The sequence below is a fragment of the Vanacampus margaritifer genome, chromosome 1 (genome assembly GCF_051991255.1).
Source record: "Vanacampus margaritifer isolate UIUO_Vmar chromosome 1, RoL_Vmar_1.0, whole genome shotgun sequence".
Lineage (NCBI taxonomy): Eukaryota > Metazoa > Chordata > Actinopteri > Syngnathiformes > Syngnathidae > Vanacampus > Vanacampus margaritifer.
In genome coordinates, this window is record NC_135432.1 from 30,404,564 (window position 1) to 30,432,193 (window position 27,630).

Sequence of the window (27,630 nt, forward strand, 5' to 3'; positions counted from 1 at the left end):
CACACACACCAGAAACGTGATGGCTAGTCTTTTATTTCATTTAACTTATAAAACAACATGAAAGCTGATTTTAAGCCAATAAATATGGAGAAATGTCAGTAAGTGCTTATTATTTAAAAAAGATGAATATACATTCATTTTTATTTTTTTTAGCCACAGCAAAGCCTTTTTTAGCTGACCCAACAGTCAGTAAAAACAAAACATATTTGCCACAAGCTAAAACACAAAGTGCATGAAGGCATCAAGAATCCCAGCTCTTCCTCCTCCTCAGAGATCCCATTGGGACTATACTGGGGAAAATCTGACATGCCTGAAGGAAGTGCACATTTGCTTCAAAGCCCTTTGAGTCATGTTCTCCTTATCATGGGCGGTTTGGAATTCAATTCGCCATTTAAGGTACACCCATGTTGTACTGCTTTTATTTCAGCGTGCAAGTAGAAAATTTTAAGTACAAAATTATATGATTTGCAAGTGGAGGAAGGAAACCTATGGTAAAAAAAAAAAGTGCTGGGAAAAAAACTCGAGCAGGGTGCTAAGTACACCATGTTACAGATACATCTGAAGAAACTAATGTAACATCCACTTGAGAGCCATCAGTTACAGTTTTCATCCCATTTCTAGCAATGTGCCAGCAGGAGTCCTATGCTTACTGTGAACAAGAAAAGAAATGAATTAGATGTAATTTAATGTGAAAAATGGTATGCAGCGCTGTGAACGAGGAACGAGTGGGAAAAATCATCTCTAAGAATGTTGCTACATGATGGAGATAACATGCAAGTGTAGTTTGGGGATGAGAAGCACATTTATTTGCACTCAAGCTCTCAGCAGCACTAGGTGTCTTACCGAACCTCTCCCTCCCCATCTTTGGCAGCCTCATCATTGGAGCGGCCTTTCCGATAGCTGCAATGCAGTAATGACCAATCAACACAGGTGTGAACGCATGAGCTGGCAGCCACGAAAAAAAGGGAGCTGGCAAAAAAGCTGAAAAGGGCTCCCAAAGAAATGCATACATACAAAAAGAGGAAGGTATTGCCCCCACTATCGTTAGAAAAATTTGTTCAAATGTCTCGTGAGAACCATGGAACAAAAGTCTTGCCTGCCTCAATGTTGTGAAATGCAAACGTTAAGTTCTTTAAAGTCAGGATTGCCTGATGAGATGATCAACAAGTATGCTTGTGGTCACGTCCTCTTGCATGCGCGTCCACCACACGCCTGACATTTCCCATCGCAACTAAATACAGCACACAATACACTAGCTCCACTTTTAATTTCAGGCTATCAATTCTAATGAGAATATAGAGACAGACCGATAATCGGCCCGGCAGATATGCCGCCGATATTCAGCATTTTATGAATATCAGCATCGGCCTCTTTTTTTGTTTTGATGGCCGATATATTAAAAACTGTTATTTTTGCTCCGATAGGCGCTTTTCTCCGTCTACTCTGAGTCAGCGGCTGTTGATTCCCTGCAGCATTGGCCCGCCCACATCACCATCTGATTGGTTGCTCGTGCAGTGCTAACAGCCAATAAGCAGCAATTAGTGTCTATTAGGCCGCAAGCTAATAGCTAACCTAATAGCTGTTTTTTAGCGGCTATTTGGGAGTTATCCCAGAGTTAGCGTGCGGGTGAATGGTTAGCCCGCAAGCCAACCGTTAGCTCGCGAATTAGCGGCTATTAGCCCGCGAGCTAACCAACTAGCTCGCAAATTAACGGCTGTTAGGTTAGCCCGTGAACTAACGGTTAGCTCACGGGCTAACCTAATAGCCGTTTTTTAGCGGCTATTTGGGAGTTATCCCGGGGTTAGCGTGTGGGTGAATGGTTAGCCCGCGAGCTAACAGTTAGCCCACGAATTAGTGGCTATTTGTGAGTTGGCATTATTGTTAGCGCAAAAGACAGAATTGACAGAAAGCGTTCGTGCAAGTGTTAATCTGCATAGGCGGTCGTAGAAAAGATCAGTTTACCCAGTTTTGCGCTTTTTCTTGATGAATGCAAGGCCTCCACAGTAATAGCATCCAACGAGAATAATGGCAACTAGTCCCAAGAAGACTTTGATGACCAGGGAGAAAACAAAAAAGTTTGAGTAATTAAGGCAACAAATAGACATTGAACATACATTGAACTGAAAACAATATCCAGCTGTATACTGTAGGTCACATTGGAAGACCAACCATTTGTGCATATTCCTTCTCGGGTTCATTATTTACTGTACACTTTTTCTTGCACCTGTATATTCAGTACTACTGTAGAGCCGGCTACCAGTCTCTCAAGAATGAATGGTTTGGATTCTAAAGGCAACCAAAATGAATACCATTGTGCGGAGGTGCATATTGTTGGAAGAACCTTTACGTTAGCGGTGCCAAAAACATTTACAGTACACAGTACTGTAGAGTAATGCAATGTTAACTCATAATAAGAACAATCGAGAAAAATGAGTGACGTGACCATTTAGATGTTGGCAGTGACTTTGACATTCTTCAAAGTTATTACTTCGCTGAATAGACAGTTTGACAATATACTTCTAAAAATTGTACACGTGGCAACTTCCCTTTTTGTTCTTGTAAATCTAAACTTATATAATACGTGCACACGCCTCACGAGATTTCGCATGCATTTTAACTCATTCACTGTCATTGACGTGTCAAAAATTCATTTTAACTATTTTTTATTAATTAAACATTTTTTTTCCACTTTTGTTGACAAGAGTATAAAATCCTAGAATTTTTTATTGGAATTTTAGAACAGATATAAAACGTGAGTTATTTAGTGAAGTCATGGGACTAATTACGATGACAAATTTTAATCGCCTGACGCCCCTAATTTTTAAACATCTTTTCTTTTTTTAAATCTTTTTTTTTTTTAAGAAAAGATTATCTTCAAAGATATTTTTTCTTTTTTTATAAAAGAAAAGATTATTAAAAATTAGGTGTACGTCAGGTGATACATTTTTTTTAATTGTAATTAATCGCATGACTTCACTAGTTAACTCCCGATTTAATTTTTTTTATTAAAAATTAGGGGCGTCAGGTGATTAACATTTGTAATTGAAATTAATCGCATGACTCACAATTAATCACAAATTTTATATCTGTTCTAGATGTTAATATAATAATAAATAAATACAATTCTAGGTTTTCATACTCTTGTTAACAAAAGTGGGGAAAAAATGTTAAACTAATAGAAATAGTTCAAATGAATTTTTGACGTATATAGCAATGGCAGTGAATGAGTTAATGAAGTTCATTTATCATGTTTGGTATAATCGCAACTTCATTTTAGAATATGCACATCAGAGAGACCCCAAGTAATGTAACAAAACACTTAATGGCCAAATGTGACACGGGAGGAAACACATTATGTCCTGACATATACAAAATAACAGAACCTTGTTGAAATAAAAGAATACTGTTTTTGTAGTTATCGCAGGAAATTAACACTCACCTGCAAGAGTAATACCCAGATACATCCCCAAATGATTACCACTGCCACTTTCTAAAAGAAAAAGGAAAAAAAGTCAGAAATGTGTCAAACAGCAGTTCATCAATAAGTTAACCTTAAAGGATTTTATTCAGAAGACATTAGTACTTACTGTCATCTGGTTTAGGAGTAGCTGAAATGGACACAAAATGCATGTTACACAACATAGATTGAAACAAGATTTATATACTGACTCAATGTTTAGTGCATGTCCAACATAAGTGCGTTAATTTCAAGGATTGAAAAAAGTACAAGAAAAAGAGCCAATATAAACCTCAGTATTGCTTTTTGTGCCACATGTAGACACATACCTGTTGTTGTCTCTTTGTCGACAGGTGTGGTCGTAGGACTTTCTATTCCTATAGAAGCGTTTTTTTTTTAAGTATTTTACTGATTTCTAATAATAAAATTTCCATCAATACACACTGCTAAACATTTTTTTTAAATTAAGTGTTCCCCTCAATTGTTCAGATTTTTTGAGCAGTACATATATAGATAGCATATACATTGCAAAAGAAAAAAAAATGAAGGGAACACTTAGCACAGCAATATATTATAGACAGGGGTGGGCAAACTCTGTCCTCGAGGGCCAGAGCTCTGCAGGTATTGGAGGTTTCCCTCTTCCAACACAAACTGATTCCAATCAACAGGATAATGGACTCTTTGCACAAATCCACTACTTCCTGAACTCAATAACACTCCTTCATTTCCTGTCTTTCATGATTGGACAAACTGATTAATCTAGGTGTGTCTGGCTATTGTCGTTGTGGTTACTGAGGTCAGGCACACCTGGATTAATCAGTTTGTCCAATCATGAAAGACAGGAAATGAAAGAGTGGTACTGAGTTCAAGAAGTAGTAGATTTGTGCAAAGAGCCCATTATCAGGCTGATGCAGAGCTTGCTGATAAGCTGATCATATATCAGATGTGTTGGAGAAGGAAAACATCCAAAACCTGCAGGACTCCGGCCCTCGAAGACCGAGTATAGACAGACTCCAATGCAAAAATCTGTTCAAGTCTCTGTAAAGCACACGTGTCAAGATCCGGTCCTCGAGGGCCTGAGTCCTGCATGTTTTAGACCATGAATGATCAGGATAACTATCAGGCTCCTGCATAGCTTGCTGATGATCTTAAATATGAATCAGCTGTGTTGAACGTGGGAAACCTCTAAAACATGCAGGACTCAAGCCCTTGAGTAGCGGACGTTGGCTACGTTCACACTACAGGGCGTGATGCCCAATTCAGATTTTTTTTCTTTTTCTCTTTTTTTTTTTTAAATTCGGAATTGAGCTACAGTGTGAACTAAGACACTATCGCTAAAAGCGAAAACAGAAATGTGTTCTAAATTTGAGACAACCAAGAAGAGTGTTAACAACACTGCCAACATTTAATGATTATAAAAAATAAACAAGCAAATAAATAATACAATTTCTCTGCTCTCAAACGCTGTGGGTATGTCCATGTAGACACATACCTGTTGCTGTCTTTATATCAACAGTGGTCGTAGGAGTTTTTATTCCTGTAGAAACAGAGAGAGGTTGTGTTATGACCTAAGCAACAAGCCACTCCACCCCCCACTGCATAAAAAAAAAAAAAGTATTTTAGTGATTTATATAATATTTTTTAGTGGATTCAATGGACATACCCATAGCGTTTGAGAGCAGAGAAAATGTTTTTGTTTCTCCCCCAACACAATTTTGAAGCCTTATTAGAAATATAAGGCTATTTTTTTTTATTTTCTGTAATCATTCAATTTTGGCAGGATTGTTAACAACACTCTTCTCGGTTGAACACATTTTTGTTTTCACTTTACAGGGACTTGAACAGATTTTTTGCATTGGCGTTATAATATCTAACATCTTTCTAGTTGATGTCTTGGCACTTGGCAGCAATTAACCCCTTAAATCTCTTAATTCTGCCTCTGGGAATCATCACCCAATTGTGGTGGAGGGGTTTGTACTGTATGTCCCAATGATGGAGTAGGTGTGGACATGCTTATTTTGCCAAATCTGTCCCCATATTATAAGAGGTCGCATCCTATGAGTTGAAAAAAATAATGTTCACATAAAAAGGTTTCGCTTTGTTTATTTTTTGTTATGTCTTCTTATAAAGGTTCTGTATCAGGGTATTTTAAGCCCTTCCACAGTCAACTATAGGCATATAATGATTAACTAAACCTTACCTTTGACACCACGGAGATATAATTTCTTATGAAAATGAGTTATTTTGCTGGCTATTTTTGTAAGCCGGAAGTAAGACGCCTGATTCAGTAAAACCCCGCCTCTCCTGTGTGGCTGCCGCACCCCTCTTGTCCTTGCCATTAGTTAAAAGTACTCCTCACACTAAATGTAGGGAGCTGTAATATCCAACCTGTCCAACTTGCACATTTATTTTATGATGTCCCTTTTCATCAAAGTGAGATATGAATTCACTTGGAAAAAATGTTTAAAATGTTTATAGATAAAGGCTACTTTTATCACTATCTTGCGAGCATGGAGGCCTCAGGGAAAGTAGACATGTGTTGAGTCCGCAGAGGCGGTGCAGGGGTGGATCCTAACTCCACATGTCACAGATTGAGTGACGCTCGTTTTCTCGGGTTGGAATGACCTATGATGCTCAGAGATGGGTGAACGGAGGAAAACACCATTTCTGGGGTGCCGAATTAGCATTTTAACATGGCTATAAGCTACCAAAAGTTGATTTTTCATGATACAGACGCTTTTAAATTATACAAAATAATTGACCTGTTTTGTCAAGCACTTCTTATTACAATGAAATATTTCATATCCATTTGAGTACGGGATTCCTTTCATGGCGTGGAGCTAGGACATGACTTACGCTGACAAGTTGGAGGTTCCGGTGACCATTGGCTGTTGATTTGACATGTCACGGTGGGATATCCAATCATCTCAAATCCAGAATTACACTGAAACGTCACAAATTCCATGTGCTCATACGGAGGTCGACCACCTGAAATGACCTCAGCATTTAGAATGTTGAACTCGGGACATTTAACCTCTGTGGGAAAGAAGAAATGATGAGATTACTGATTATGTTGTTAAAGGGGTGGATGGGTAGTAAGGGTACACTCACTGACACAAACAGGAGGATCAGGTGTGAAATTTCCATCATGGGAACATGATGCTGTTTTGGACCCATCGAGGACATAATCTTTCTTACACGTGTATCTTACAACATCTCTATATTTATAGTTGTCCTCTATGGGGCTGAAAGAGCCTTCGGCCAATTGCTGTGGAGGTTTACAGATCACCACTGCAAATGAAAAATATCAACTAGTAAAAAGTCATCAGCACTGTCATAATTGGTCAAGCAACTGAAGTCAACTACCTTCACATGATGGTGGGTGGCCACTCCACTTCCCATTGGCCAAACAGGTTTGTTGAGTGTTACCAACAATTATATATCTAATAGGGTAGGAAAACAGGAATTGGAAGGAAATTAGATTCATTATTTGATTGAACATATAAACATTAAGGGGCTGAAAAAGAATGAAAAGGAACATCAATAGTTGTCATAAATCAGCACAGTTTACATGTTCGAAGAGAGTAGGAAGAAGTACAAGAACGTATCAAGTCCTACCCCATATTACTCATGTCAATACAATAGTAGTAGGTTATTCAACATATGAAAATAAAAACAACACAAGTCAAAAATGTCCATCTGGTCGCCAATCTCAGGGCACATATACAGCAAACAGACCATTTGACACTCACACCTAATCTTAAATTAACCAAATGCATATGTTTTTGGAATGTTGGAGGAAGCAAGAGTACAGAGAGAAAACCCAAGCAAGCACAGGGAGAACATGCACACATGAGTTTACAGGGGTGGTACGGTAACCATCGTTTTAAACTCTGTAAAAAAGCATTTTAAGTATATACAAGGATGCCAAAGGCACACTGACTATAAGGCAGGGGTGGGCAATTCTGGTCTTTGAGTCCTACAGGGTTTTGAAGGTTTCCCTCCTCCAACACACCTGATTCCAATGAACAGGGTCATTATTAGGCTTATTAAGAACTTGCAGATGAGCTGATCATATGAATCAGGTGTGTTGGAGAAGGGAGACATCTTAAACCTGCAGGACTCTGGCCCTCGAGGACCGAGTTGCCCACCCAAGCCGACATCTGACACTTCCAATCCAGACAAAGTACACGTCCCCCCGGCTCCAGCAGTCAGAAAATGTGGACAGTTGCTCAAACAGAAGCACATACATGAACATGCAATGTAGACATCAGATTAATTGATGAGTCAGTTCTTTTTATCAGTTATTGGTGATAAGCACCACCTTGCATAAACGTGGGCCATACTGAGAAAAATACAAAATAATTACACTGAAATAAAGAGACTAAAAATCATAGAATTAAGATAGTGGATTCATATATGGAAGGTCTCTAGATACAGCAGCCACTGGTCTGCTGTTGTGTTCACATTTATGTTTGAAGTCACAATTATGACTTTACTGTAACCCCGTATTTCAATTAATTTATCTCACAGGGCTAATTAAATATGGGTATACTACAATACCATTATAAAAAAAAATCCAGTGTGGCTAATATGCCTTCATACAATCAGACAGCAACTAAACAGCCACAAAATTAACAATGAGTTCTCATACTTTTTAGCTCTTACCCTTTTAAGCAACTGATGCTTAATATGTCACCAAACTGCGACCCCCCTGAAAAATCAAACTTTCCATTGGTCACTGGTAGTGGAGCTTCACAGTAGATTCCTGGAGGGGGAAAAAAGTATTTATAATAGGGATGTAACCATGGTTCAAAATAACTTTTCTTTGAGAAGCATTTTTGCAAATCAATGAATGAATAAAGCAAAGGTTTAATCAAACAATGAAAATATGACAATGGTTTGAATTGTAGGGCTGCAGCTATTTAATATTTTCATAACATCCTACTGAAAATGTTATTGAATAAACTACTTGGATAATATTTGCTTGATTAAAGAGCAATTGTAAATAAAGAGAAAATTAAACTTTTTACTTAATGACCAATTGTGATCGGCTCTGGCAAAAGGGTCTTCATGTGTACAAATTTGAGGTATTCATATATTCAAGTTGTACACTCAATTCCCTTTAAAATGATACATAATACATGAACATACCTAAAAAATTGGCAAAGTTACAGCAATTTTAATGTTGGCAGGTTGAAATCCCTACTTTTGAGAAAAACGGGTTTAAAGTTTTGGCCGCTGCATCTTTCAAATGTCCATAGCAACCAGTACCTTGGGAAAAAGATATTAACTCTTTCACTGCCACTGACGTTAAAAGACGTCAAGTAAAAACCTACGGAGGGCCGCCAATGACATTAAAAGACGCCATCCAATTTATTTTTATTTTTTTGAAACGGGTGCAGGCAAGCCTTCCGCAGCTGTGGTGAAAGTTTCAAGCAGGTCTATTGAGCCTAATGACAATTTTTGGCCCCTAGAGGGCAGCGATGACTCTCTTTTGACAAGATTGGGTGGGCGTCAGTAGAAGACGTGAGGCGGTGCTAGAGTGTTGAGGGGACAATGGCATTGGCTGAAGAAGCCATAATGGCGGCCGCTTGCAAGCAGCTCACGGTTGAGCCGTTTTTTTTCAAAGACATCGACCAACGATAAAGAGCACATTGATGACGACGATGATCATCATCGATGATGATGATGGTGACTCCGAGGTTGACGGCGAAGTTGGAAGCGCTGACGCGGCGGCTATGACGACGTTATAAAGGTTCACGGGCTAGCGATGCTGACACCAGAAAACACAGAGCACAACGCTCAGGCGGACGTTCAATCGGACGACGAAGAGTGCCCCGAGTCCAATGCATATTCATCGGAGGAGTGTGTACAGCCTGCTACTTGCTATTTATTCCCCGGAAAAAAAGTCCGTCAAGAAAGTGTAACGTCTGCACGCGAAACGGACAAAGCGAAAGTGAAACTAATCTGTTGTGCGAATCCTGGTCCCTCTCCTTGCACGCAGGAGAGCGTTATAAAAAGAAAAACTGTATTTGAAACATCCACATAATTGTAAGTAGTACCACAGTTGCACACATTTGTAAATAGTTTGCGAAATTGTTTTGTCAAATTGTTAACACTGTTGAATGGAAATAAACGTATTTTGCAAACTAAAAACACTTTTTCATTGTTGGTGAAAGCGTTTTACAGAAGTAAAGCACTATTTAGGTGTTTGTGGCATCATTAATGGACAAAAATAAGTGTACAATTCACTAGAGTGCATGAAATAACATCGTTTCACAAAAAGCTCTTTTTCTCCGCTTTTTGTTTCAAAACAGAGAATTTCGGTGAAAGTAACCATTTTCTATTGTTGATTACTGAAGAACGGAATAAGGTAGAACCAAACTGAATTGAACCGAATCTTTCCACTTTGAAAATGTCAACTGTCCTTGGGTTGGACTTTATCACACTGCATGAATCGAAATGCTTATCGAATCATCCTTTAGTGTAGAAATGCACACCCCTAATTTACAAGCTGGTTAAATATACAGGATTTTTACATCAGAAAACACTAACATACAGTGCACAGTCATAACAATTATTTAAAATTAAATAAAACTAAATGACTCACTCTCGCATTCAAGTGTCACAGGACTCCAGACACCAGCTGTACAGGTGATGAACCGAGCCCCAAACTTCGGCGTGTAACCCACAGCACAGGCAAGAGCAGCTTCGCTCCCATCTGGAAATGTATCTTTAAGAATGTCATCGCCCTTTAGGTTCATGTTGGCACCTAAAGTAGGACTGGAACAGTCTTGAGCTGTAATTGCAAAATATGAAAAGGTGAGAACAATGCCAACACGAGCCCTCCAACACTCAAACGCCACTCACCTTGAGCAACCACGGCAAGGCCAAGATAGAACGGTAGCAGAAACAAGGAGGAGACATCCATGGTTGGGTCAGGCAAAGCAATGACATATACCTGGTAAACAATAATAAGGAATGAATATGCTGATTAGCAGTCTTAACATTTTAGTTAACAAAAGTATTGGTATAAAGAAAACCAACAAGAGAAAATGAGAGAATACTAAATGAAATACCCCAACCTTTTTTGTTTAACAAAGCCATGAATATGTGTGGAGGACTGCACTAAAAATGCCTCCACACCAAACCCGCCTTATTTTCTAAATGGACACAATAATGTTGGAACAGGAAAAAAAAATGTAATTCTAAGGAAGCCCATTCCCAGCCAGTTAAAATTAATAACATAAAAATACATTTTAAAATAAATAATAGACTTTTCCCTCCTGTTAAAAAAGCCCATCGATAGGATTTTTTTTTTTTAAGCAGGAAACTTAAGTTGCGATCTTGGTAAAGTTCAGAAACTCGCAGGAAAATGATCCAACTGATATAATCGAGCCCCATTTAAGATATGTGTGTCATTACCTTTGTGTGCATCTTAAGTGTACTACATACAGAACATACACACACGGAAGCTAATGTTCCTTTTGGGTTGAAATATACGATGCGGACACTCATGAATCATAAGGGCAGACGTCGTTGCCTGACGGTTTATTGACTAAATTATTACTTTTGACCATCAAGACCTACGACAGTAAGCTATCAGATTTATCCGCTAGCTAGTTGCTAGAAGCTCTGTGGACACTGCCCATTTAATTGTCCAACACTCGTGAGAGATGTACTATATCACGTTTAGTAATATGTATTGAACATCACACTGTGGTGTAGTGAATGTTTCTTCGGAACTGCCAATTTAGCACAAGGTTGCGTTTGTAGCGTGTTGTCAGCTAGCAAAACATTAACTAACGTTCAGGTTTGTAGGCGCCATGTTAGTACGGTACAAACAACGTCGGTGAGCTAACTACTTGAAGACTTGGCCTAAACAAAAAACAAACAAACCGTACAAAATACATTGTGATGATTATTTAACTCACCAGAAGGTCATCCCCGATTAGAAACGCCGCTTCAAGATGGTGAATTTATGTCCCAACGAACGTTGACAGGAAAAGGCGTGCCAGGCTGCCAGCCATAAACACCACATGACTCAACCGATCCACCCGGCCTCTTATAAGTACACTACAACTAACAGTGTCAAATTTAGAACACGCTCTATTCTCATCTCATTCATTTTATACACAGTAAATAAAACAACAACATTTACAGACAACAGATTGCTAACTGTAGCACATTTAAGGAGAAATACAGTTCCCAATTGTAAAGCAGTTGTTAAGACACAGCTTGATCGTTGTATATATTTTTTCTAGTTTCGGCAAAATGTACAAAACTGTATATGTATTTATGAATCATTTTTTCAAAATTCTGGAAAATCACTCCAGTGGCTAACCTGGTGTACGGTTATGTACGGTGTATGTAAAAAGATTGCGGTCAGGCCAGCCTCCACTCGAAAAGACGAAGTCAAGCCAGCCGCCCCAACGATTGTTAAAATTGTGCATTACGGTAACATGCCGACATGCCACTGCGTTGACCACCTTCAAAATAACAGCTGCTCAACACCCGGTTTAGGACTTAAAACAAAACAAAAAATCATTCAAAATTCAAAATTAGTTATCCCAGAACCAGACCAGTTCTAAGAGACACGAGACCATCCCAACTCCTTTGAAAATAGAAATGTAGGCCATTATCGCTGATTTAAAAAAAAGCAACTGCAATTGTGTCAAATCCCACTGAGCAAGCAGACGTAGAAACATCTTTTCTACGTAATAGCCATACGTAGAAAATACGTCACATTTAGGTGCAGATTGCAATATCAGATTACGTAATTTCATCAACGTCATTTCAATGAAGATTAGTGACATACATTAAAAAAAACGTCTGTGAAAAATTCTAATCGGGTTCAAAACAGGTCGTATAAACGTCCTTTTGGCACTTTATATAGATCAAATTGTAGGCCTACATTCGTTATTTGATTATTTATGACTGAAATAATAGTGCGAAATCATGCATTAAAATCATCAATAAAGAAATACAAATATAGCGTACTAATCCAGTTTGTTACAATACAGTAGGTTTATTTTTTATTTTATATATATATATATATCATATGTGTGCTTTGCTGTGTGTCCATCGCATGGTTCGGTCCAGATAAATGGCTCCGTGCCCTCCACTTCTTTGCCCTCCTCCTTCCACATTGCTTTAGCATACATCTGAAAAGGAGAACATATGAAGAGGTGAATAATTACTTGACCAAAGTATCTTGAAACATGTAAACAGTGGTAACGAGCGGTGGCGTCGGTGCGTGGCTAGCTATAGACAATCACATTTTATTTTAGATTTAAGTCCTGCGACCCTTGTGAGGACTAAGTGGTTAAGAAAATAAGAAAATGGATGGATGTTTTTTTTTTTAAGTGTTGCTTAATGGGTCTAATTTCTGCGATGGGGTACAAATTACAAATTCATAAAACACAGTTGCATTGCCATGTCATTTGAGTAACTGCCACATTAAAAAATGAGATGTTAGGTTTTATTGATGATAATAATAATAATAATAATAATAATAACAATAATAATAATAATAATAATAATAATAATAATAATAATAATTAATATTATTATTATCATACAGTTTTATTTATTTATTTTTCACAAGAAGCGTGTCACATATTTATTTTGGATGAAACCCAAATGTACAATTATCCCTACTGACACTAGAGGTCATCCAAGGGTACTGAATGAAGCTTCGGATAGTGAACCATTTTATGACACAGTGGTTCAAAAAAGGTTCAGAGCTTCAGAAAGCCTCGTTTTACCATCACTAACAGCAGGTCCTCCTGCCATTGATAATGCTAGTGACAGATCACAGTACAGCATTGAAACGAAAAGTATAAATGTGGCTATAAGAAAATAATAGGGGCATCTTACTGCAATTTACCTTGAGCAGATCAGCAGGACCACTTCCTGAATGCACATATGGGAGAGTCAAGAGAAGTGGAGCCTATATATACACCAAATGCAGGATAGAATGAATTTCTACATTTGCGTCGAAACGTAAACTTTCGAGTCCAAAAAATAACAATAAAATACACATTTGTATATATTTTTTATTAACTAAAAAATAAAATTAAAATAAAAACACAAATAATGCAACGTATGTGATACTGTTTTTTGTGCTCACGTTCAAACCTACAAACATGGTGAGTATGATACGTCATATCAACGTCCATATTAAGGCCATGGTTAGACGTCATATATCAAACTATTTTGGTGGTTATATGGACGTAGAAATGCGGTCCACGACCAGCCGACGCGATAAGACATGATCTGGAGGTCCAATGGACGTCGGATGTTTAGTGGGATGGTTTCTGATCTTTGTTCATGAATCATTTTGCGTTTTTCTGAGCTTTCCGAGCATTCCGAGCTAATGTCATGAGCCAAACGAGCGGTCCACTAGGTAAAATGAAGCATTGGACTTTGGACCCTTGTAATATGATTTGTGAGGATTATTTTGACTTAAAAATGTGATAAAATGTCATTTCACAACTATAAGAATCTGACTGGTTTGTATGATAGTCGCCTGGCAAAAGCAGTACGCCATTTGTTTTCACCGTATAAAAATAGCATTTGCATTGCGTTGTATTGACAATTCCGAGCTTTCACCAAAAGTCAAAATGGCGGTCTTATGCTACATTCAAGGTGGGTTTGAAGTCCGATTTATTCCACTGGGAGTTTCCCATTTCCGCCCTTAAAGCGTTTGAGGCAACAAAGATGGCTGATTCCGATAAATTCTTTGTTGTACTGGTTAAAGCAGTCACTTCAAATCACGTGTCACGTAAACATATGTACAGTGGAACCTCGGAGTTTGAACGTCTTGGAACTCATACAATTCGGACTTCAAACAAAAAATCTGAGTAAAAAAATACAAGAAGTTGTAGTACTGTTAGTAGTCTAACAATATGCCCAATGTAAAATACACAAACTCAGCACTGAACTAAAACTAGCATTAACATAGCATTTATCATCCACTGATGCCATCACACCACAACAGGTATTTTTATTGTTTAAATACTGTACTGTACTGTAAATGTAAAACAAACATAAATAGAAATAAACATAGGAATTTTCTGTTTTTGGAGCTTGGGAACGGTTTAATTGCATTTACATTATTTCCTATGGGAAAACATTTTTCAGAGGTTGAACAATTTGGACTTTGAACACTTCGCAGGAACGAATTCTGTTCAAACCCCGAAGGACCACTATATTGGATTTACATTTGCCTCGAACAGTTTGAAGCCTCTATCCATAAATATTCTATGCTCTATCCAAACGGTTTTACATGTCTCCCTCCTACAACACAGCTGAATCAAATGATCAACTCATCAACAAGCTCTCACAAGCTTGATAATGATCCTGATTATAGTGAGATACACAAGTAGTGGATTAGTTAGCGCTTCCAGAGAATCAAAGGCTATCACTGCCTCTCTGACATCCATTCATTCTGTATCTTCAGGATACATCCAAACCCATGCATTCCTGCACTCCTCTTGCGTACACCTCAATGGGGTGTCAATGTTTCCCTCTATAATACAGTCTGCACCGAGTGACTTTAGGACCCAGTGAGACAAACTGTGAACTTCCTTGTTCTTTCAGCCTAGTTCCTTGATGTGAAAACTGCAATAAAAAAGTGCAGTAGTGACAGGAGACCTTGCCTTAGTGCCTTGGTGTCCTTTTAGTCTCACACCTGTGGATCGGTGTCCTAACACGAAAGGTGACCTAAAGCTGTTATGGACAGAGAGCACACAGTCATGGATCAGCAGCAGACCTGTATAGTGAGAAGCTTGCTAGCCAAATTGGACAGACAAGACAACGACGACAAGGAGTTTGTGGTGAGTCTGGTGTTGCACTACATTATTTCAATACATCTTACAGCAAATTTGTGTTCTCTGAAGGAAGTGTAAGATGAGTGACTCCAGAGAAGTAAGCAAACTAGTGTATTTAAAACACCACTGTGCTTCCTCTTCAATGCTGCAGAACATGAACGGAAGAAAGACCACCTATGTTTTTTGCTTTCAGTTACACAGATTGACAATGTGTCATCATCTTTTTTTCATGGTGGCCACCGTGGACAAAATGGGATAGTCGTGAAACAGCGTGGGCTTTGGGGCAAACGTCCCAAAAAATTTCATGGCAGTCACTGTGCTGATAAGAAACATAGTCAGTGGTAGTAAAACATAAACGCAACTAAACATGACCGCTTAACAGGGTGTAACGGTCGTGGGACGAGTTTCACGTTGGCAGAATGTACAGAACAACATGAAATGTGTTGAAGACATCGAGTCGACAGAAATCATTATCACCGAGCTGCTGCCATGGGAACAAGTCACACGCCAGAGTCGTAAGATGGCACTCTGCTGTCATGACACCGCATCTCGACCACTCCAGAGGAAAATCAACCATGCTTACGTCAACTTCCTTTTCATCAAATTCAAGTTCAGTTACAGACTCTGTGGACCTAAGAGAAGAGGCCGGCCAACACCAGGGCCAGCGTCTTCACAAATCTTGGCAAACATGCTCGCTTTAGTGATATGATAAATCTTTCCGAAGGTAGAATACAAGTGGAAGTCCTCGGTTTGTACATGTCTGCTTTGTAGTAATATGAGTCAGTGATTCTGAGCATGTGCTGATGATTCATATCCTACACCCTCCGCAATTTTATCATATTCCTACCACATACAGTACAGAAAAAATAATAATGCAAGAATACAAAGTGTTTCAAGCTAACAGTTTTTTAAAAGTGGATTTTTTTTTCTTCCACAGAGGTTGAGAAACCAGTCAATTAAGTACCGCGATGACAAGACCTACCCCAGCAAATCAGCAGAAACTCAGGAAAACATAAAGAAGAACAGATACAAGGACATTCTCCCGTGTAAGCTTCATTCAAAGGAAATAAATGAACAATAAAGGACAATTAAATAATTCACGTTATTTTGCATCACTATGTCAAAAAACAAAACCTATCACTTTTACCTTATTTATTCACATATTCCGGACAAAGATAAAACGACCAAAGCCACAATAGTTGAACATAACTGGCCCTACTTCATGTTAACAGAGCTGCCCTTGACTTGTTTGTTTTGCCTGATATTGTTGTTCAATAACGTCTCTCATAGTTGACCACAGCAGAGTGAAGCTCACATTGACCACCTCTAAAGATGACACTGACTACATTAATGCAAGTTTCATCAAGGTAAGCAAAATTACAGTATCAGAGTAAAATGAATGAGTTCATATTTTAATATATATTATAGGTATATTTGAAGATGTAACCATAATAGTGTGTGTGTGTGTGTATGGGTGTGTGTGTGTGTGTGTGTGTGTGTGTGTGCAGGGAGTGACAGGCGCTAAGGCTTACATTGCTACTCAGGGTCCACTACATCACACCGTGCTGGACTTCTTGAGGATGCTGTGGGAGTATGACATAAAAGTACGAGCCACTTCATTGCTGTGTAGACACATCAATATACTGATTTGTTTAATTATTTATAAATATGAGTTATTTGTATAAACATTTAATTAAAGGCTTTATAAAGTTTGACCTCATCGACAGTTGCCATTTGATTTACAATATTATATATTGTGAGTAGAATTTTGGGCAATAACGATTGTCAACATTTTTAGAGGGAGTAAAGTGCTGACAATAAGCCTCTCTGGAAGAGATGGTCAAGGACTTGCCAAGGCACACGGAGGTCAACAATATTGAAAATGGCACGCAGGAGAGCGCAGACCTCCTGCAAGTCCAAACAAACCAAAACATGTCCACACAGATTATGGCGTGCCAGACGGTAGTGTTTTACTTTGTTCCTGTAGGTGGCAGTAAAGGTGAAAGTCGATGCCTACTGCCACGTTCAACTACTTGTCCACCTTTAAGTAGAATGTAGTTTAGTTTGCACTTTAATCCAGTTCCTCATCATGTGGTCACTTCTTGGCCTTGTGGAAAGTTTTGTGGAAATGAAATCAGTTTGGTAGTTTTTGCTAACTAACTGTGAAACTAGCTCACATACAATTAAAGCACTCAAATGCATGACCTGTAATCTCCACCATCACATTATTTCTTTATTTTCTTTAGGTTATAGTCATGGCCTGCCGAGAATTTGAGATGGGAAAGGTAAAAAAAAGGGGGGGGGGGTGCGGAAGGGGGATAAAGATTCCCAAAGGTTTAAACATTTGTCTGTTTTTTTTTCTTTTTCAAAATTAGTGGTTATTTTCTGTTCTTTGCAGAAAAAGTGTGAGCGTTATTGGCCACAAAAGGAGGAGAAGTCATTTGTATGTGGGCCCTTCACTATGGACTGTGTGAGTATTCTACCTCTGATGGCTACGGCCAGTCCATCGAATATCTCACCAAACAAAAGGCGAAAAATAAAACTGAGGGTGCCCTGTTGTTGTTTTTTTTGTGTAGGATTGTGAAGAAGACCAAGGAGCCTATCTGATAAGGACATTAAGATTGACATATAACAATGCAAGTGATGATAACAAACACTCCATGTCTGGGCCTCATAATCCACATTTGTCTTTGACAACTGTTCTACAGGGTGTCCATAAAGTCTCTTTACCATTTCAAAAAATTATTAAAAATGCAATTGATTAGATATTTTATTTAGATTTGTCCTATTGTATTCAGCGTTTATTAAAGTTTTTTTTTATCACACTGCATTTGTGTTTCAGGGATCCTGTTTGTCAAAGGTCGCCCACTCCTTCCTTTATCTAACACTGTCCCTGTCTCCATAAATTTCTTGTGCCATGCACGAATTGACGGACGTGATGGTGGATTTCTTCCATACTTAGTTCTGTAGTTTCGCTGAGTCTGCCTATCCGATTTTGTTTCAATAAACCATGAGACACATTGCGCCTTCTCTAGAGGGGTAGCCATTTTGTAGGGGTTCATTCAACATCACCTCTTTGACAAACAGGATCCCTGAAACACACAAATGCAGTGTGATAAAAACAAACTTTAATAAACACTGAATACAATAGAACAAATCTGAATAAAATATGTAATCAATTGCATTTTTAATAAATATTTTAAATGGTAAAGAGACTTTATGGACACCCTGTATTATGTTGCCGATATGTTCTGAATAATACTGGCCGTGTTTTTGTCTTGTGTGTCTTAATTTTCTCCAGTGTCAGCGAACATTGAAACAGTTGCACTATGTTAACTGGCCAGACCACGGAGTGCCAGATTCTATTCCTTCCATTTTGGACATGGTGGAGGAGATGCGCACCTACCAGTCCCATGATAACGTCCCGATGTGCATCCACTGCAGGTAAGCTTACATTTGTCCAGCAACATTACCTTCAAGTGATGATGGAAAAAACATTAGGCATTCTGTTCAGTTCCAGTTATTCTTCATGGTCTACATTTTTGGTTGACTGTTTTATTGTGTTGATTTTGATGAGGTTGAAGGCGCTGAGATAATATTGGAAGTTTTTCAACTTCACTTTTCACAACAAGCACAATTCATTAGACTGCACAGGTGCGCATATTGTTGTGGTTGGTTGGTGTGCTTATGATGCATGTCTATTCTCAGCTTCAGCTGGAAAGACCCTCCTATATCTTAAAGACAGGAAACCAATAACCTACTGTGTTTCCCCTCAGGTTCCACCCCCCTACATTTGAACTCTTTAAAGCCTACATGAGTATTTTGTGCAAGTTAACAGTTATTAGAAGTAAAAAGAGAACACACCCACTCATTTATTTTATGGAGGTGCTGTTTCCAAAAATACAAAATCTACGAGTAAAATAAAAGCCGTCTTTGCAACACAGGAAAACTGACTTCTCTTATGGCTGAAAAGAGATCATATACTTTCCATTTTGTGGAGTTTAAAACATGCCTGTCACTGCAGGTCGGCAGTCTTTCCTGATCAGACAAACTCGAGAAAAAGCAATACAAGTACGGATTTATGAATTAATTACATTTTTTGAGTTGTACAAAGCTGGACATGGTATGATCTGTTATTATTATTTATTTCTTTATTGTTAGCTGTTTAAACATTAAAAAGACCAGGGACTTCATATACCATACTGTATGCAAGATTGACAAAAATGGTTCGAGAAGCTAAGCCTGGAAAAGGCATCCACTGTAACTGATACATTATTTGTTTTATTTTATAACTGAAAGATGTTTCAAGTCATGAAGATATGTTGAGTGTCACTTCTGGCTGCTGTGGTTTCAGTGCTGGATGTGGCAGAACAGGAGTGCTTTGCGTTATCGATTATACTTGGAACCTCCTCAAGAAAGGGGTCAGAAATATCACCCAGCCCTTTCTTTATTTAACCATTAAAGACGATACGAGAATTGCATTGAGCTTGTTGTTTGCTTGCTTTTTTTTTTAGATGATCACTCCAGATTTTAATTTATGTGACTTAGTTCATGCCATGAGAACCCAAAGGCCATCTGTGGTTCAAACCAAGGTAGCTTCCTTATTTTTCTGTCATCTGCATTAGCATATATCAAACATGTTTTTGTAAATTCATCTTTTGTGTTGTGTTTTGTCCACCTTAGGAACAGTATGAATTAGTCTACAGGATCATCAGGTTACTGTTTGAGAGATACTCGCAGTCCATGGATGAACAGAGCACCAAAAATGAGGTGAGTTTAAAAAAATAAAATCTTCCAGCAGGATTTCTGACTCGTATTCTTTTATCCGACAACCAAGGTAACGATGGGAGCATCTACGAGGGAGCAAGATATTGGAAGTCGGCAGCTACAACTCCACAGCATCTGTGATGAGGACACGAACAACATACCACAGAAAGAGACAATGTCGCCCTCTGCTCCAGAAGGTGGCTTCACACAAAGTAATGCTCACCCGGAGCAACCACGCCCACTTTATGGAGCCCAAACAACCCGTCAGGAAGGACGTAGAACTTCACCGAAAGGGCTCCACACTGATCAAGAAGTGGCTGCAGTGGAGAACATACATCATGGTGACGACATTCCTTCGCCGAATCCTCCAGCTTCACCCACTGCGGTGCCCGCCGTCTGTATGATGGTGGAGGACCCCTACTTCGACACCCCTCAGTTTGACAATGCAGAACATTTGAGGAAGCGATGGACAGTTGGTCCAATCCTCAGCAGTGGCTCATCGTCTCCGAATGAACGCACACTCCAGTCGGATTCAACTCTCGCCACAGGTGAGTGCTCACATCCTGTGTTTCATCTCACATGAAGCGAGCGCATTCTACAAGGATGTAACCCAACCCCCTTCATCAATACTATCCCAACACAGTTCCAAAATTTCAGGGATTATTCTCTCACTTCATAGCAATGATTTAATGGATTTGGAATGATAGACTACAGTAAATTCTTACAGGCTCAATTTCTTCCCTCTGGCAGGTGCTATAGATTGAACACAGGATCCAACACAATTACATTTAAATTTAAGGGACATCATTCATATTACGCTGCTGTCAATAAATGTAGTAACCTTTTTTGTTGTTGTTAAATTTTCGGATTTCAATAGGAGCTCATACCGATGTAGACATACCTCCACCTCTGCCCGAACGGACCCCTGAATCCTATCAACTAGCTGTTGACACAGGTTGGTATAATCAGCTGGCCAAGCATCTCCATACACACATCAATTGTAGCGCACTACAATGTCATCATTTCCTGAAAATATAAGAACGCATGAAAATCTATTAAAATTTGCACTTAACTTTTTCAAAAATGTAATAAATCCCACATTTTTTAAAAATCAATTTCACCAATTATTTAATTTAAAAAATATATATATTTTTTAGGAAATTATGACATTATAGGTACTAGGCCCTGTAGTTAGTTTAACACTAAATAAATCAACTCTGTCAAATAACTCCAACACTTAAATCAGACAGTGTTAAAAATACATTTTAGGGGTAGAAATAAACTCTGAAACATTTCACACCAACATTTTAGCACTTCAGCTTTTGCTGTGAATGTATAAAACAGTCTAGATTTTCCAAACACAAAATGCAGAACTTTGCTCTAAAAATTAACATTTTATCCATCAAGTTTTACATGATCAGATTTGGGTGGGTAGGGGGTTAAGACCCACCTGAAAATGTAATAAAACCCCAGCAATGTAATAAGGTATTAATTGTTGATAAAAATGTTGTTGTTGTTACAATATTAGTCATTTTTATCACATTTATTTATTTTTATTATTATTACATTCCATATTACTGGCTGGCACAAGCATAGAGAACATGCAAACTTTTCACAGAAAGGCCTGAGCTGACATAATCTTGCACCTACAAAATGTTTTTCTATTTTCAATTTATTATCACAGAATCCTCGACTCATTTTACCTTTGTATATTAACAGATAAGACATAACCTGTTTGTGATGTGTTTTGCAAAGACAATTACTGTGCCTAACAATACGTTTATGATTGCAGTTGTAGTTTGGAGTGGTCTGGAACTGTACTGCTCTTGAATTTGATATCGTTATATTGTGCTAGTGGCTATAATGTTGCGGCTGGTGATTGTGTTAAATGATGAAATTGTTTTGGGCCACGCAGCTCCTGTCGCCAGTAAGCCAGAAGTCACGCCAGCTGCAAGCCTGAACAGAATTGGGACGTCCTCAGAGTGGTCAGGTACTTCAAAGCTGGTCGCTGATTCATTTGAGAGGGAGACAAAGCCGTGGGTGAGAAGTAAGGTAAGTGTAACGTGTCCTTGCCATCTTATATCGTGGCACCCTAAACATAGTGCTCTCTTTTGTCTTGCAGAGTTTGAAAGCAAAAACGACTTTCACAGGTAAGATTGGGTTCACTTCCTATCATTTAGTTCATTTTCCACAAAGTCAAATCTTTCATCAAAGTCAGCTGTGATAAGAAGTATACAAACATGGATAGATGGATGTAACAGCTAATGTGCTGCAAATTTATCGTCCAAGTTTAGGCCATCGCTCATGAATTAGTAGTGAAGAAAACAAGCCAAATGAGTTAATGCTTTGGGAAGGTAAAAAAAAAAAGACTCGTGCATCCAATAATAAATATATGACTGACCAAACAGTTTTTATAAAGCTAACCTATGAAATTATTAATATCTTATGTATTCTATCAATGCCCATCATGAAGTAAATCCGTAATTGGTTTTGTTGATCATTGCGTTTCTTTTTACAGAGCCACTGACTCCAGCATGGCTGTCACCCACACCTCCTGTTGCTGAGGGAGGAAGTGGTGAGTAGATTCAGTATTTAACTCATTCACTGCCATTGACTGCTATAGACGTCAAAAATTCATGTGAACTATTTCTATTAGTTAAAAAAAAAAAGAGTCAATTTAATTTCCTTTTTTATGAAAACCTAGATTTTTTTTATTGTACATTTATAACAGATATAAAATTATCATGCAATTAATTACGATTAAACACCCCTTATTTTTATTTTTAAATTAGGCCCGTCAGGCGATGAATTTTTTAAAATTGTAATTATCACATGACTTCACTAGTTAACTAACGATTAATCACAAATTTTATATCTGTTCCAAATGTACAATATTTTTTTTCTAGGTTTTCATACTCTTGTTAGCAAAAGTGGAAAAAATGTTAAACTAATAGAAATAGTTTATAGTTTATAGTCTATAGCCGTCAATGGCAGTGAATGAGTTAAAGGAGCTGCACACCAGAGAACCTCGTCGCCATGCGCATGCTTACAAAAACCAGCTCTGCTTCTTCCTTATCAGCACAAGTCGGAGGGTGCCATGTGAGCCAAAAGGCCTCGCTCGCCGATGGTGGGATGTCAATGTCAGGAGACAAATCAGAAAAAAGCAATGAGAAGGGCCCATCCTGCAAAAAGGTCATATTTAAAAAAAAAATCTAAAAAAAAAAATCTGTATCTAAATCTTGCATGCTAGCTTATTGGATGCTTTTGTCTCCTTCAGAGTCTGAAATTGTTCAGAGACAAGCAGAAAAGTAAGTAAATTTGTGTCCTATCATAAAACACAAAAATGATCTCAGTGAAAAGACTGAAATATGTTTAAAAATAGTAATTATATATATATATATTTTTTTCAACCCATCACATTCTCAGTAAAGCCAGCAACTCCGGGTCTACTTCCATCATCTACAAAGGGAGTCGTAGCCTCCTTGTTTAAATTTGGTAAGCTCCCACCATCTTCTTAATCATCATACCTATATCTAATTGGCTCATTTCAGCGCAAAACCTTTCATGTTTTATTCTGCTTCCCGCAGGATGTGGGAACAGGTTAGGGAAGCCAAAAGGACCCAGGAGTTATCCACACAGCTGGTTGTAAAAATATGTTCCTCTCCTCAAGTCAAGTCCTCGAGAACAGTGACGTTTCATTAATGGTCACTTAGAACCACCTGGTGGACATTTGATGAAGTGCACTTCTATTAGATTTATCTAAAAAAAAAAAGGATCAGGACATTCCTTGGTAATAACTTGATGTGAATGTACTGTTTATGAGTCTTCACCAGTGGACACCCCCCCGTTTTCTGTCAGTGTTCCACCAGCACACCATTTTCTTTTCCCTTTCTTATAACTTTACTTGGGTTGCATTTTGGATCACCTTCAAAGAATATTTTTAAAGTGTTGAGAATGTTGGTCTGAGTTCACGAGGTACATTAAAAACATTTTTTACACACTCAGCTCATTTGTGCATGGTTGTTTTTTGGCTTTCTGAAGAATTTGAAGGGCATTTCTTTTGAAATTTTCAACAGCTCCCAAGTCTAGTCTCTAACAAGCTATTGTCAAAATAGGCTAAGATGAAATAAAGCACACATTCCATCAGGTTTCAATGAGATGAGCGGCTACGACGTGTAGAATCTTTGATTGTATTTTGACTTGAGGAGGCAACAAATTGCCAGACACCAAAAAAAAAAAAGTCAGCCACAAAAGTATCACAATGTTTAGAATGGGCTTCTTGAAAACTGATGAAAGGAAATGCTCAAGAATTTGCAATCTCTTTGTGTGTTAATCTTGAAACAAATGTTTAAAAAAAACAAAATGAAAAATTGAGCTATGGTAGATCTGTGAATGGATTAAATGGCAAAAATGTTTTTCCCAGGTTTATTGAGTTGTACTAACAAACAAAAGAAAACCCACAAACATGCTCCACAAACTGAGTCTAACCAGTATAATAACAATGTCATTGGCTTTATATGAAAATTTTTATTTATTTAGAATAATCAAGAGACAATAAATAGTATATTAAAAAGTATAAAATGGCAAAACAAGTTGTCTAAAATACATAGCTATAAATACATAAATTTCAAAGCTCTTTAAAAATGAAAAGAATCCTTCAATTCAATATTGGACGTTACCTGATATGTCACTCAGACAGCTTTGGAGATGGAGCAAACTAATCCATCCATTTCCCACACAGCTTGTCCTGTTGTGCGTGAGTCACGGTGGTCTGGAGCCCATCCCAGTTGACTTTGGCTACATCTTGGACTGCTTGCTTGCCAGTCAGTTGCAGAGCATACACAGACAGAAACCATCTTCATTCCTATATAGACAATTTAGAGTGGTCAGTTAAAGATATTTGTAGCGTATTTAGAATGTATGAGGAAGACAGAGTACCAGAAAACACAGGAAAGCTGGTGCAGATTACGAAGACTCCACACAGGAGCCTTCACAGCCTGAGAAAAGATGACTACAGTACTACTACAACAAACGACATCATGTTCACCTTTTGAGTTTAAATGGTCATGAAATCAACACACAGTATGACAAATTGCCTATAACGCAGATGATTTATGTTGTTCAGTGGTCAAGGTGGAAATTGCCTTACATTGTAAGGTAAGCATGACGATTTGGCTGGCTTTAGTTGAGGCTTTTTTTGACGGCACGGCCGTTCTCCAATTTTGGCAAACTCAGCATGTGGTGTGACAATGGGGCTACCAATTGTGTCAAACTGGGCCACAGTGGAGGAGACGTGGGCCTGAAAAGGGGCAAAGATCGCTGGGTTTCAGCTGGTCTTTCGTTTCCTCGCCTCGCTTCCCTTTGTGGTGATGTTTGAGGCGGATGTGCCAGGCCAGGCTGCAGACGGCCGACACCGTCTTGAAATGGTGGATGACGTTTCGCGGGATGAAATAAATGTCATTGTCAAAGAGCTGGGTGTGGATGTAACGGACGTCTTCTCTTCTCAGCTGGTTGAGCTTGGCATCATCCAACCACTGAGCACACTGTGCAAACATTCCACATGATTAGAGGACTGGAAAATAAAAATGCATTGGTATGGCAACTCCATCATGGATCCTTTATTAACTCATGCACTGCCATTGATGGTTATAGACGTCAAAAATTCATTTGAACTATTTCTATTTCCTATATATATTTTTTAAATTGTACTTTTAGAACAGATATAAAATTTGTGATTAATCGTGAGTTAACTCATGAGGTCATGCAATTAATTAGGATTTTAATTGCCCGACGCTGCTAATTTTGAATTGTAATTAATCACATGACTTCAATAGTTAACTCACGATTTATCATAAATTTTTATATCTGTTCTAAATGTACAATACATTTTTTTCTAGGTTTTCATACTCTTGTTAACAAAAGTGGAAAAAAATGTTAAACTAATAGAAATAGTTCAAATGAATTTTTTACATCAATAGCCGTCAATGGCAGTGAATGAGTTAAGAGTACCTGAGATACTGGAGGCTAGAACAGATCCAGCTGCAGTTGTTGCACAACTTCATTAAAGTCACCCACATGGAAACACACAACATCTTTGGTTACACGAGGTCGATTATTCCTGGGGGAGAGTTTAAATATCCATATTCATAAAAAGCCTACACATGATCAAGCACAATTCTTTAATTCTCAACAAAAGGTTCCCAGCATTCACCAAAGTGCACAGCCTTGAGCACTCCCACAGCAGCAGTACTTTGCCAGTGAGAACTCTGGCCCACGTGGTCAGCATGGCCCTTGGTGCGATCTTCAAATACAACTTCTCTGGGTTCGCTCGCCCTCGGCAGGTAGTGCAGATTTTTTATCTCATTCATGGACCTACGTGAAAAGAAACCATCATACAATCAGTCCACAAGAAAACTATAGTAGTCTCATTTTCTATTATATTTAAAGTATACCAAACAGGCAACAAATCCAACTCCTTACTGGTACCCGACTGTCAAACATAAGTAAACAGAAGTTCACCTCTATTAAAGGTAGAGTTTGCAGACATAAAAAAAACAAAACTCATATTTTAAAGCTGTCTGTATGACCAATCAAATCTCGCTAGCACATTTAAGACTACATACATATTCAATGTGTAGTTAACCGGGCTGCCGAGAGTTGGTCCAGTATCTGAAAATGCTTTGTGGATTACCGTAGTGTCGACAACTTAACTTGTGATGTGCACCCAAAGTGTTTTCAAATTTTTTAATATAAATAAATATATGCATTGAATCACAGAAATTGAGCTGTGAACTACACCATTGTACTGTGTGTCTGTGTGTGTGAATAAAATATTGAATAATAATCATTCAACCCTGGAAAAACAACAACACCTATAATGAATCATTAGCAACATCAATGACAGACATGAGTGTATGCCATCCCCCCACCCCCCTCCCTCGAAAAACTCACCTATTTTCTGTTTTTGCGTTCTGTCAAAAAACAAAACAAAACGTGTAAGTATTGGCGCACTGGGATGGTCAATAGATAATAGATATTTAGATAATCGAACGTCCCAGAAACCCGGTGATCGTCATAATCCTACAGACTAGATTTGTAGGATTTACACCAAAAAAGTGAAGAGGTTGTTTGGTTCAGAAGACAAACGCCTTTTAGGAGGATCCTCAGGCATCTTCCTCGGCTCAGTGGGATCAAGAGGAGTAGGCAGGTTCTACTTCGTGAAATTGTGGCTGCAGGGATGATGATGATGATGATGATGATGATGATGATGGCTGTCATGGACATACTCACCCGCGCTCAAGTTCTAAGAATGAGGATGGGATGGAGATTCACTCTTTTCTCTGGTTCTTTTTGACCCAATTGTGACAAGTCCCTCTTCTTCTTCCTTCTCTTCTCTTTGCGCAACGGAGCAATAATATCCCTCGTATTATTTTCTGTTGTTGACCCACGGTGAGTCCGCTGTCGCTGCCATATTTAAAGCATTTGATGCATTTTAAATCACTTCTCGCTTGTTGTAGTTCAGACGTCTATCGTTTGCTTTCCTTTGCACACGCGTTGTACGTGATCCTT

At 38.4% G+C, this 27,630-nt stretch overlaps 2 protein-coding genes and 1 long non-coding RNA gene across 15 annotated transcripts; 1 reads left to right on the forward strand and 2 right to left on the reverse strand.

Moving 5' to 3' along the window:
• Positions 1-17: 17 nt before the first annotated feature.
• On the reverse strand, positions 18-11,823 carry LOC144036519 (membrane cofactor protein-like). Of its 4 annotated transcripts, XM_077547231.1 has the most exons (14): positions 11,805-11,823; positions 11,395-11,479; positions 10,331-10,421; positions 10,071-10,259; positions 8,126-8,225; positions 6,824-6,900; positions 6,569-6,748; positions 6,314-6,493; positions 4,950-4,994; positions 3,588-3,608; positions 3,440-3,490; positions 1,963-2,047; positions 844-900; positions 18-649 (listed from the first exon to the last, which is right to left on the reverse strand). In XM_077547231.1, exons 3-14 carry the CDS (start codon positions 10,389-10,391, stop codon positions 607-609), a joined length of 1,089 nt encoding a protein of 362 aa, XP_077403357.1. In that variant the 5' UTR covers positions 10,392-10,421; positions 11,395-11,479; positions 11,805-11,823; the 3' UTR covers positions 18-606. The 4 variants fall into 4 exon arrangements, with proteins under 4 accessions (XP_077403357.1, XP_077403351.1, XP_077403364.1 ...); XM_077547225.1 differs by lacking the exon at positions 11,805-11,823 and having other exon boundaries at positions 11,395-11,658; XM_077547238.1 differs by lacking the exons at positions 4,950-4,994; positions 11,805-11,823 and having other exon boundaries at positions 11,395-11,665.
• Positions 11,824-15,086: 3,263 nt separating this feature from the next.
• On the forward strand, positions 15,087-24,065 carry LOC144036544 (tyrosine-protein phosphatase non-receptor type 22-like). Of its 3 annotated transcripts, XM_077547255.1 has the most exons (20): positions 15,087-15,300; positions 16,232-16,340; positions 16,585-16,661; positions 16,803-16,898; positions 17,541-17,579; positions 17,693-17,764; positions 17,871-17,930; positions 18,596-18,738; positions 19,649-19,715; positions 19,809-19,886; positions 19,978-20,064; positions 20,132-20,609; positions 20,939-21,016; positions 21,977-22,113; positions 22,184-22,211; positions 22,580-22,636; positions 23,141-23,253; positions 23,339-23,369; positions 23,488-23,556; positions 23,649-24,065. In XM_077547255.1, the coding sequence occupies exons 1-20, from the start codon at positions 15,199-15,201 to the stop codon at positions 23,708-23,710; spliced, it is 1,983 nt and encodes a 660-aa protein (XP_077403381.1). In that variant the 5' UTR covers positions 15,087-15,198; the 3' UTR covers positions 23,711-24,065. The 3 variants fall into 3 exon arrangements, 2 of the variants coding, with proteins under 2 accessions (XP_077403381.1, XP_077403389.1); XR_013288667.1 differs by lacking the exon at positions 23,649-24,065 and having other exon boundaries at positions 23,121-23,253; XM_077547263.1 differs by lacking the exon at positions 17,541-17,579.
• LOC144036559 (uncharacterized) lies at positions 15,119-27,618 on the reverse strand. Of its 8 annotated transcripts, none has more exons than XR_013288675.1 (6): positions 27,013-27,618; positions 26,071-26,433; positions 25,211-25,604; positions 25,000-25,083; positions 24,741-24,925; positions 21,135-22,069 (listed from the first exon to the last, which is right to left on the reverse strand). It is a non-coding gene; the product is annotated as an uncharacterized LOC144036559 (long non-coding RNA). The 8 variants fall into 8 exon arrangements; XR_013288670.1 differs by having other exon boundaries at positions 21,137-22,069; positions 25,000-25,058; XR_013288673.1 differs by lacking the exon at positions 21,135-22,069 and adding exons at positions 15,119-15,193; positions 20,963-21,087 and having other exon boundaries at positions 24,741-25,604.
• Between the last annotated feature and the right edge of the window lie 12 nt (positions 27,619-27,630).

Excerpts from the sequence above, each read along its gene's own strand:
- LOC144036519 (XM_077547231.1), bottom strand. The coding sequence starts at position 10,391 with ATGGATGTCTCCTCCTTGTTTCTGCTACCGTTCTATCTTGGCCTTGCC. Across the intron at positions 6,494-6,568 it reads TGATCCTCCTGTTTGTGTCA|AGGTTAAATGTCCCGAGTTC; the intron begins GTGAGTGTACCC and ends TCTTTCCCACAG. Across the intron at positions 901-1,962 it reads AAGAAAAAGCGCAAAACTGG|CTATCGGAAAGGCCGCTCCA; the intron begins GTAAACTGATCT and ends ACTGCATTGCAG.
- LOC144036544 (XM_077547255.1), top strand. The coding sequence starts at position 15,199 with ATGGACAGAGAGCACACAGTCATGGATCAGCAGCAGACCTGTATAGTG. Across the intron at positions 18,739-19,648 it reads CCGATGTGCATCCACTGCAG|TGCTGGATGTGGCAGAACAG; the intron begins GTAAGCTTACAT and ends CTGTGGTTTCAG. Across the intron at positions 23,370-23,487 it reads GTTCAGAGACAAGCAGAAAA|TAAAGCCAGCAACTCCGGGT; the intron begins GTAAGTAAATTT and ends TCACATTCTCAG.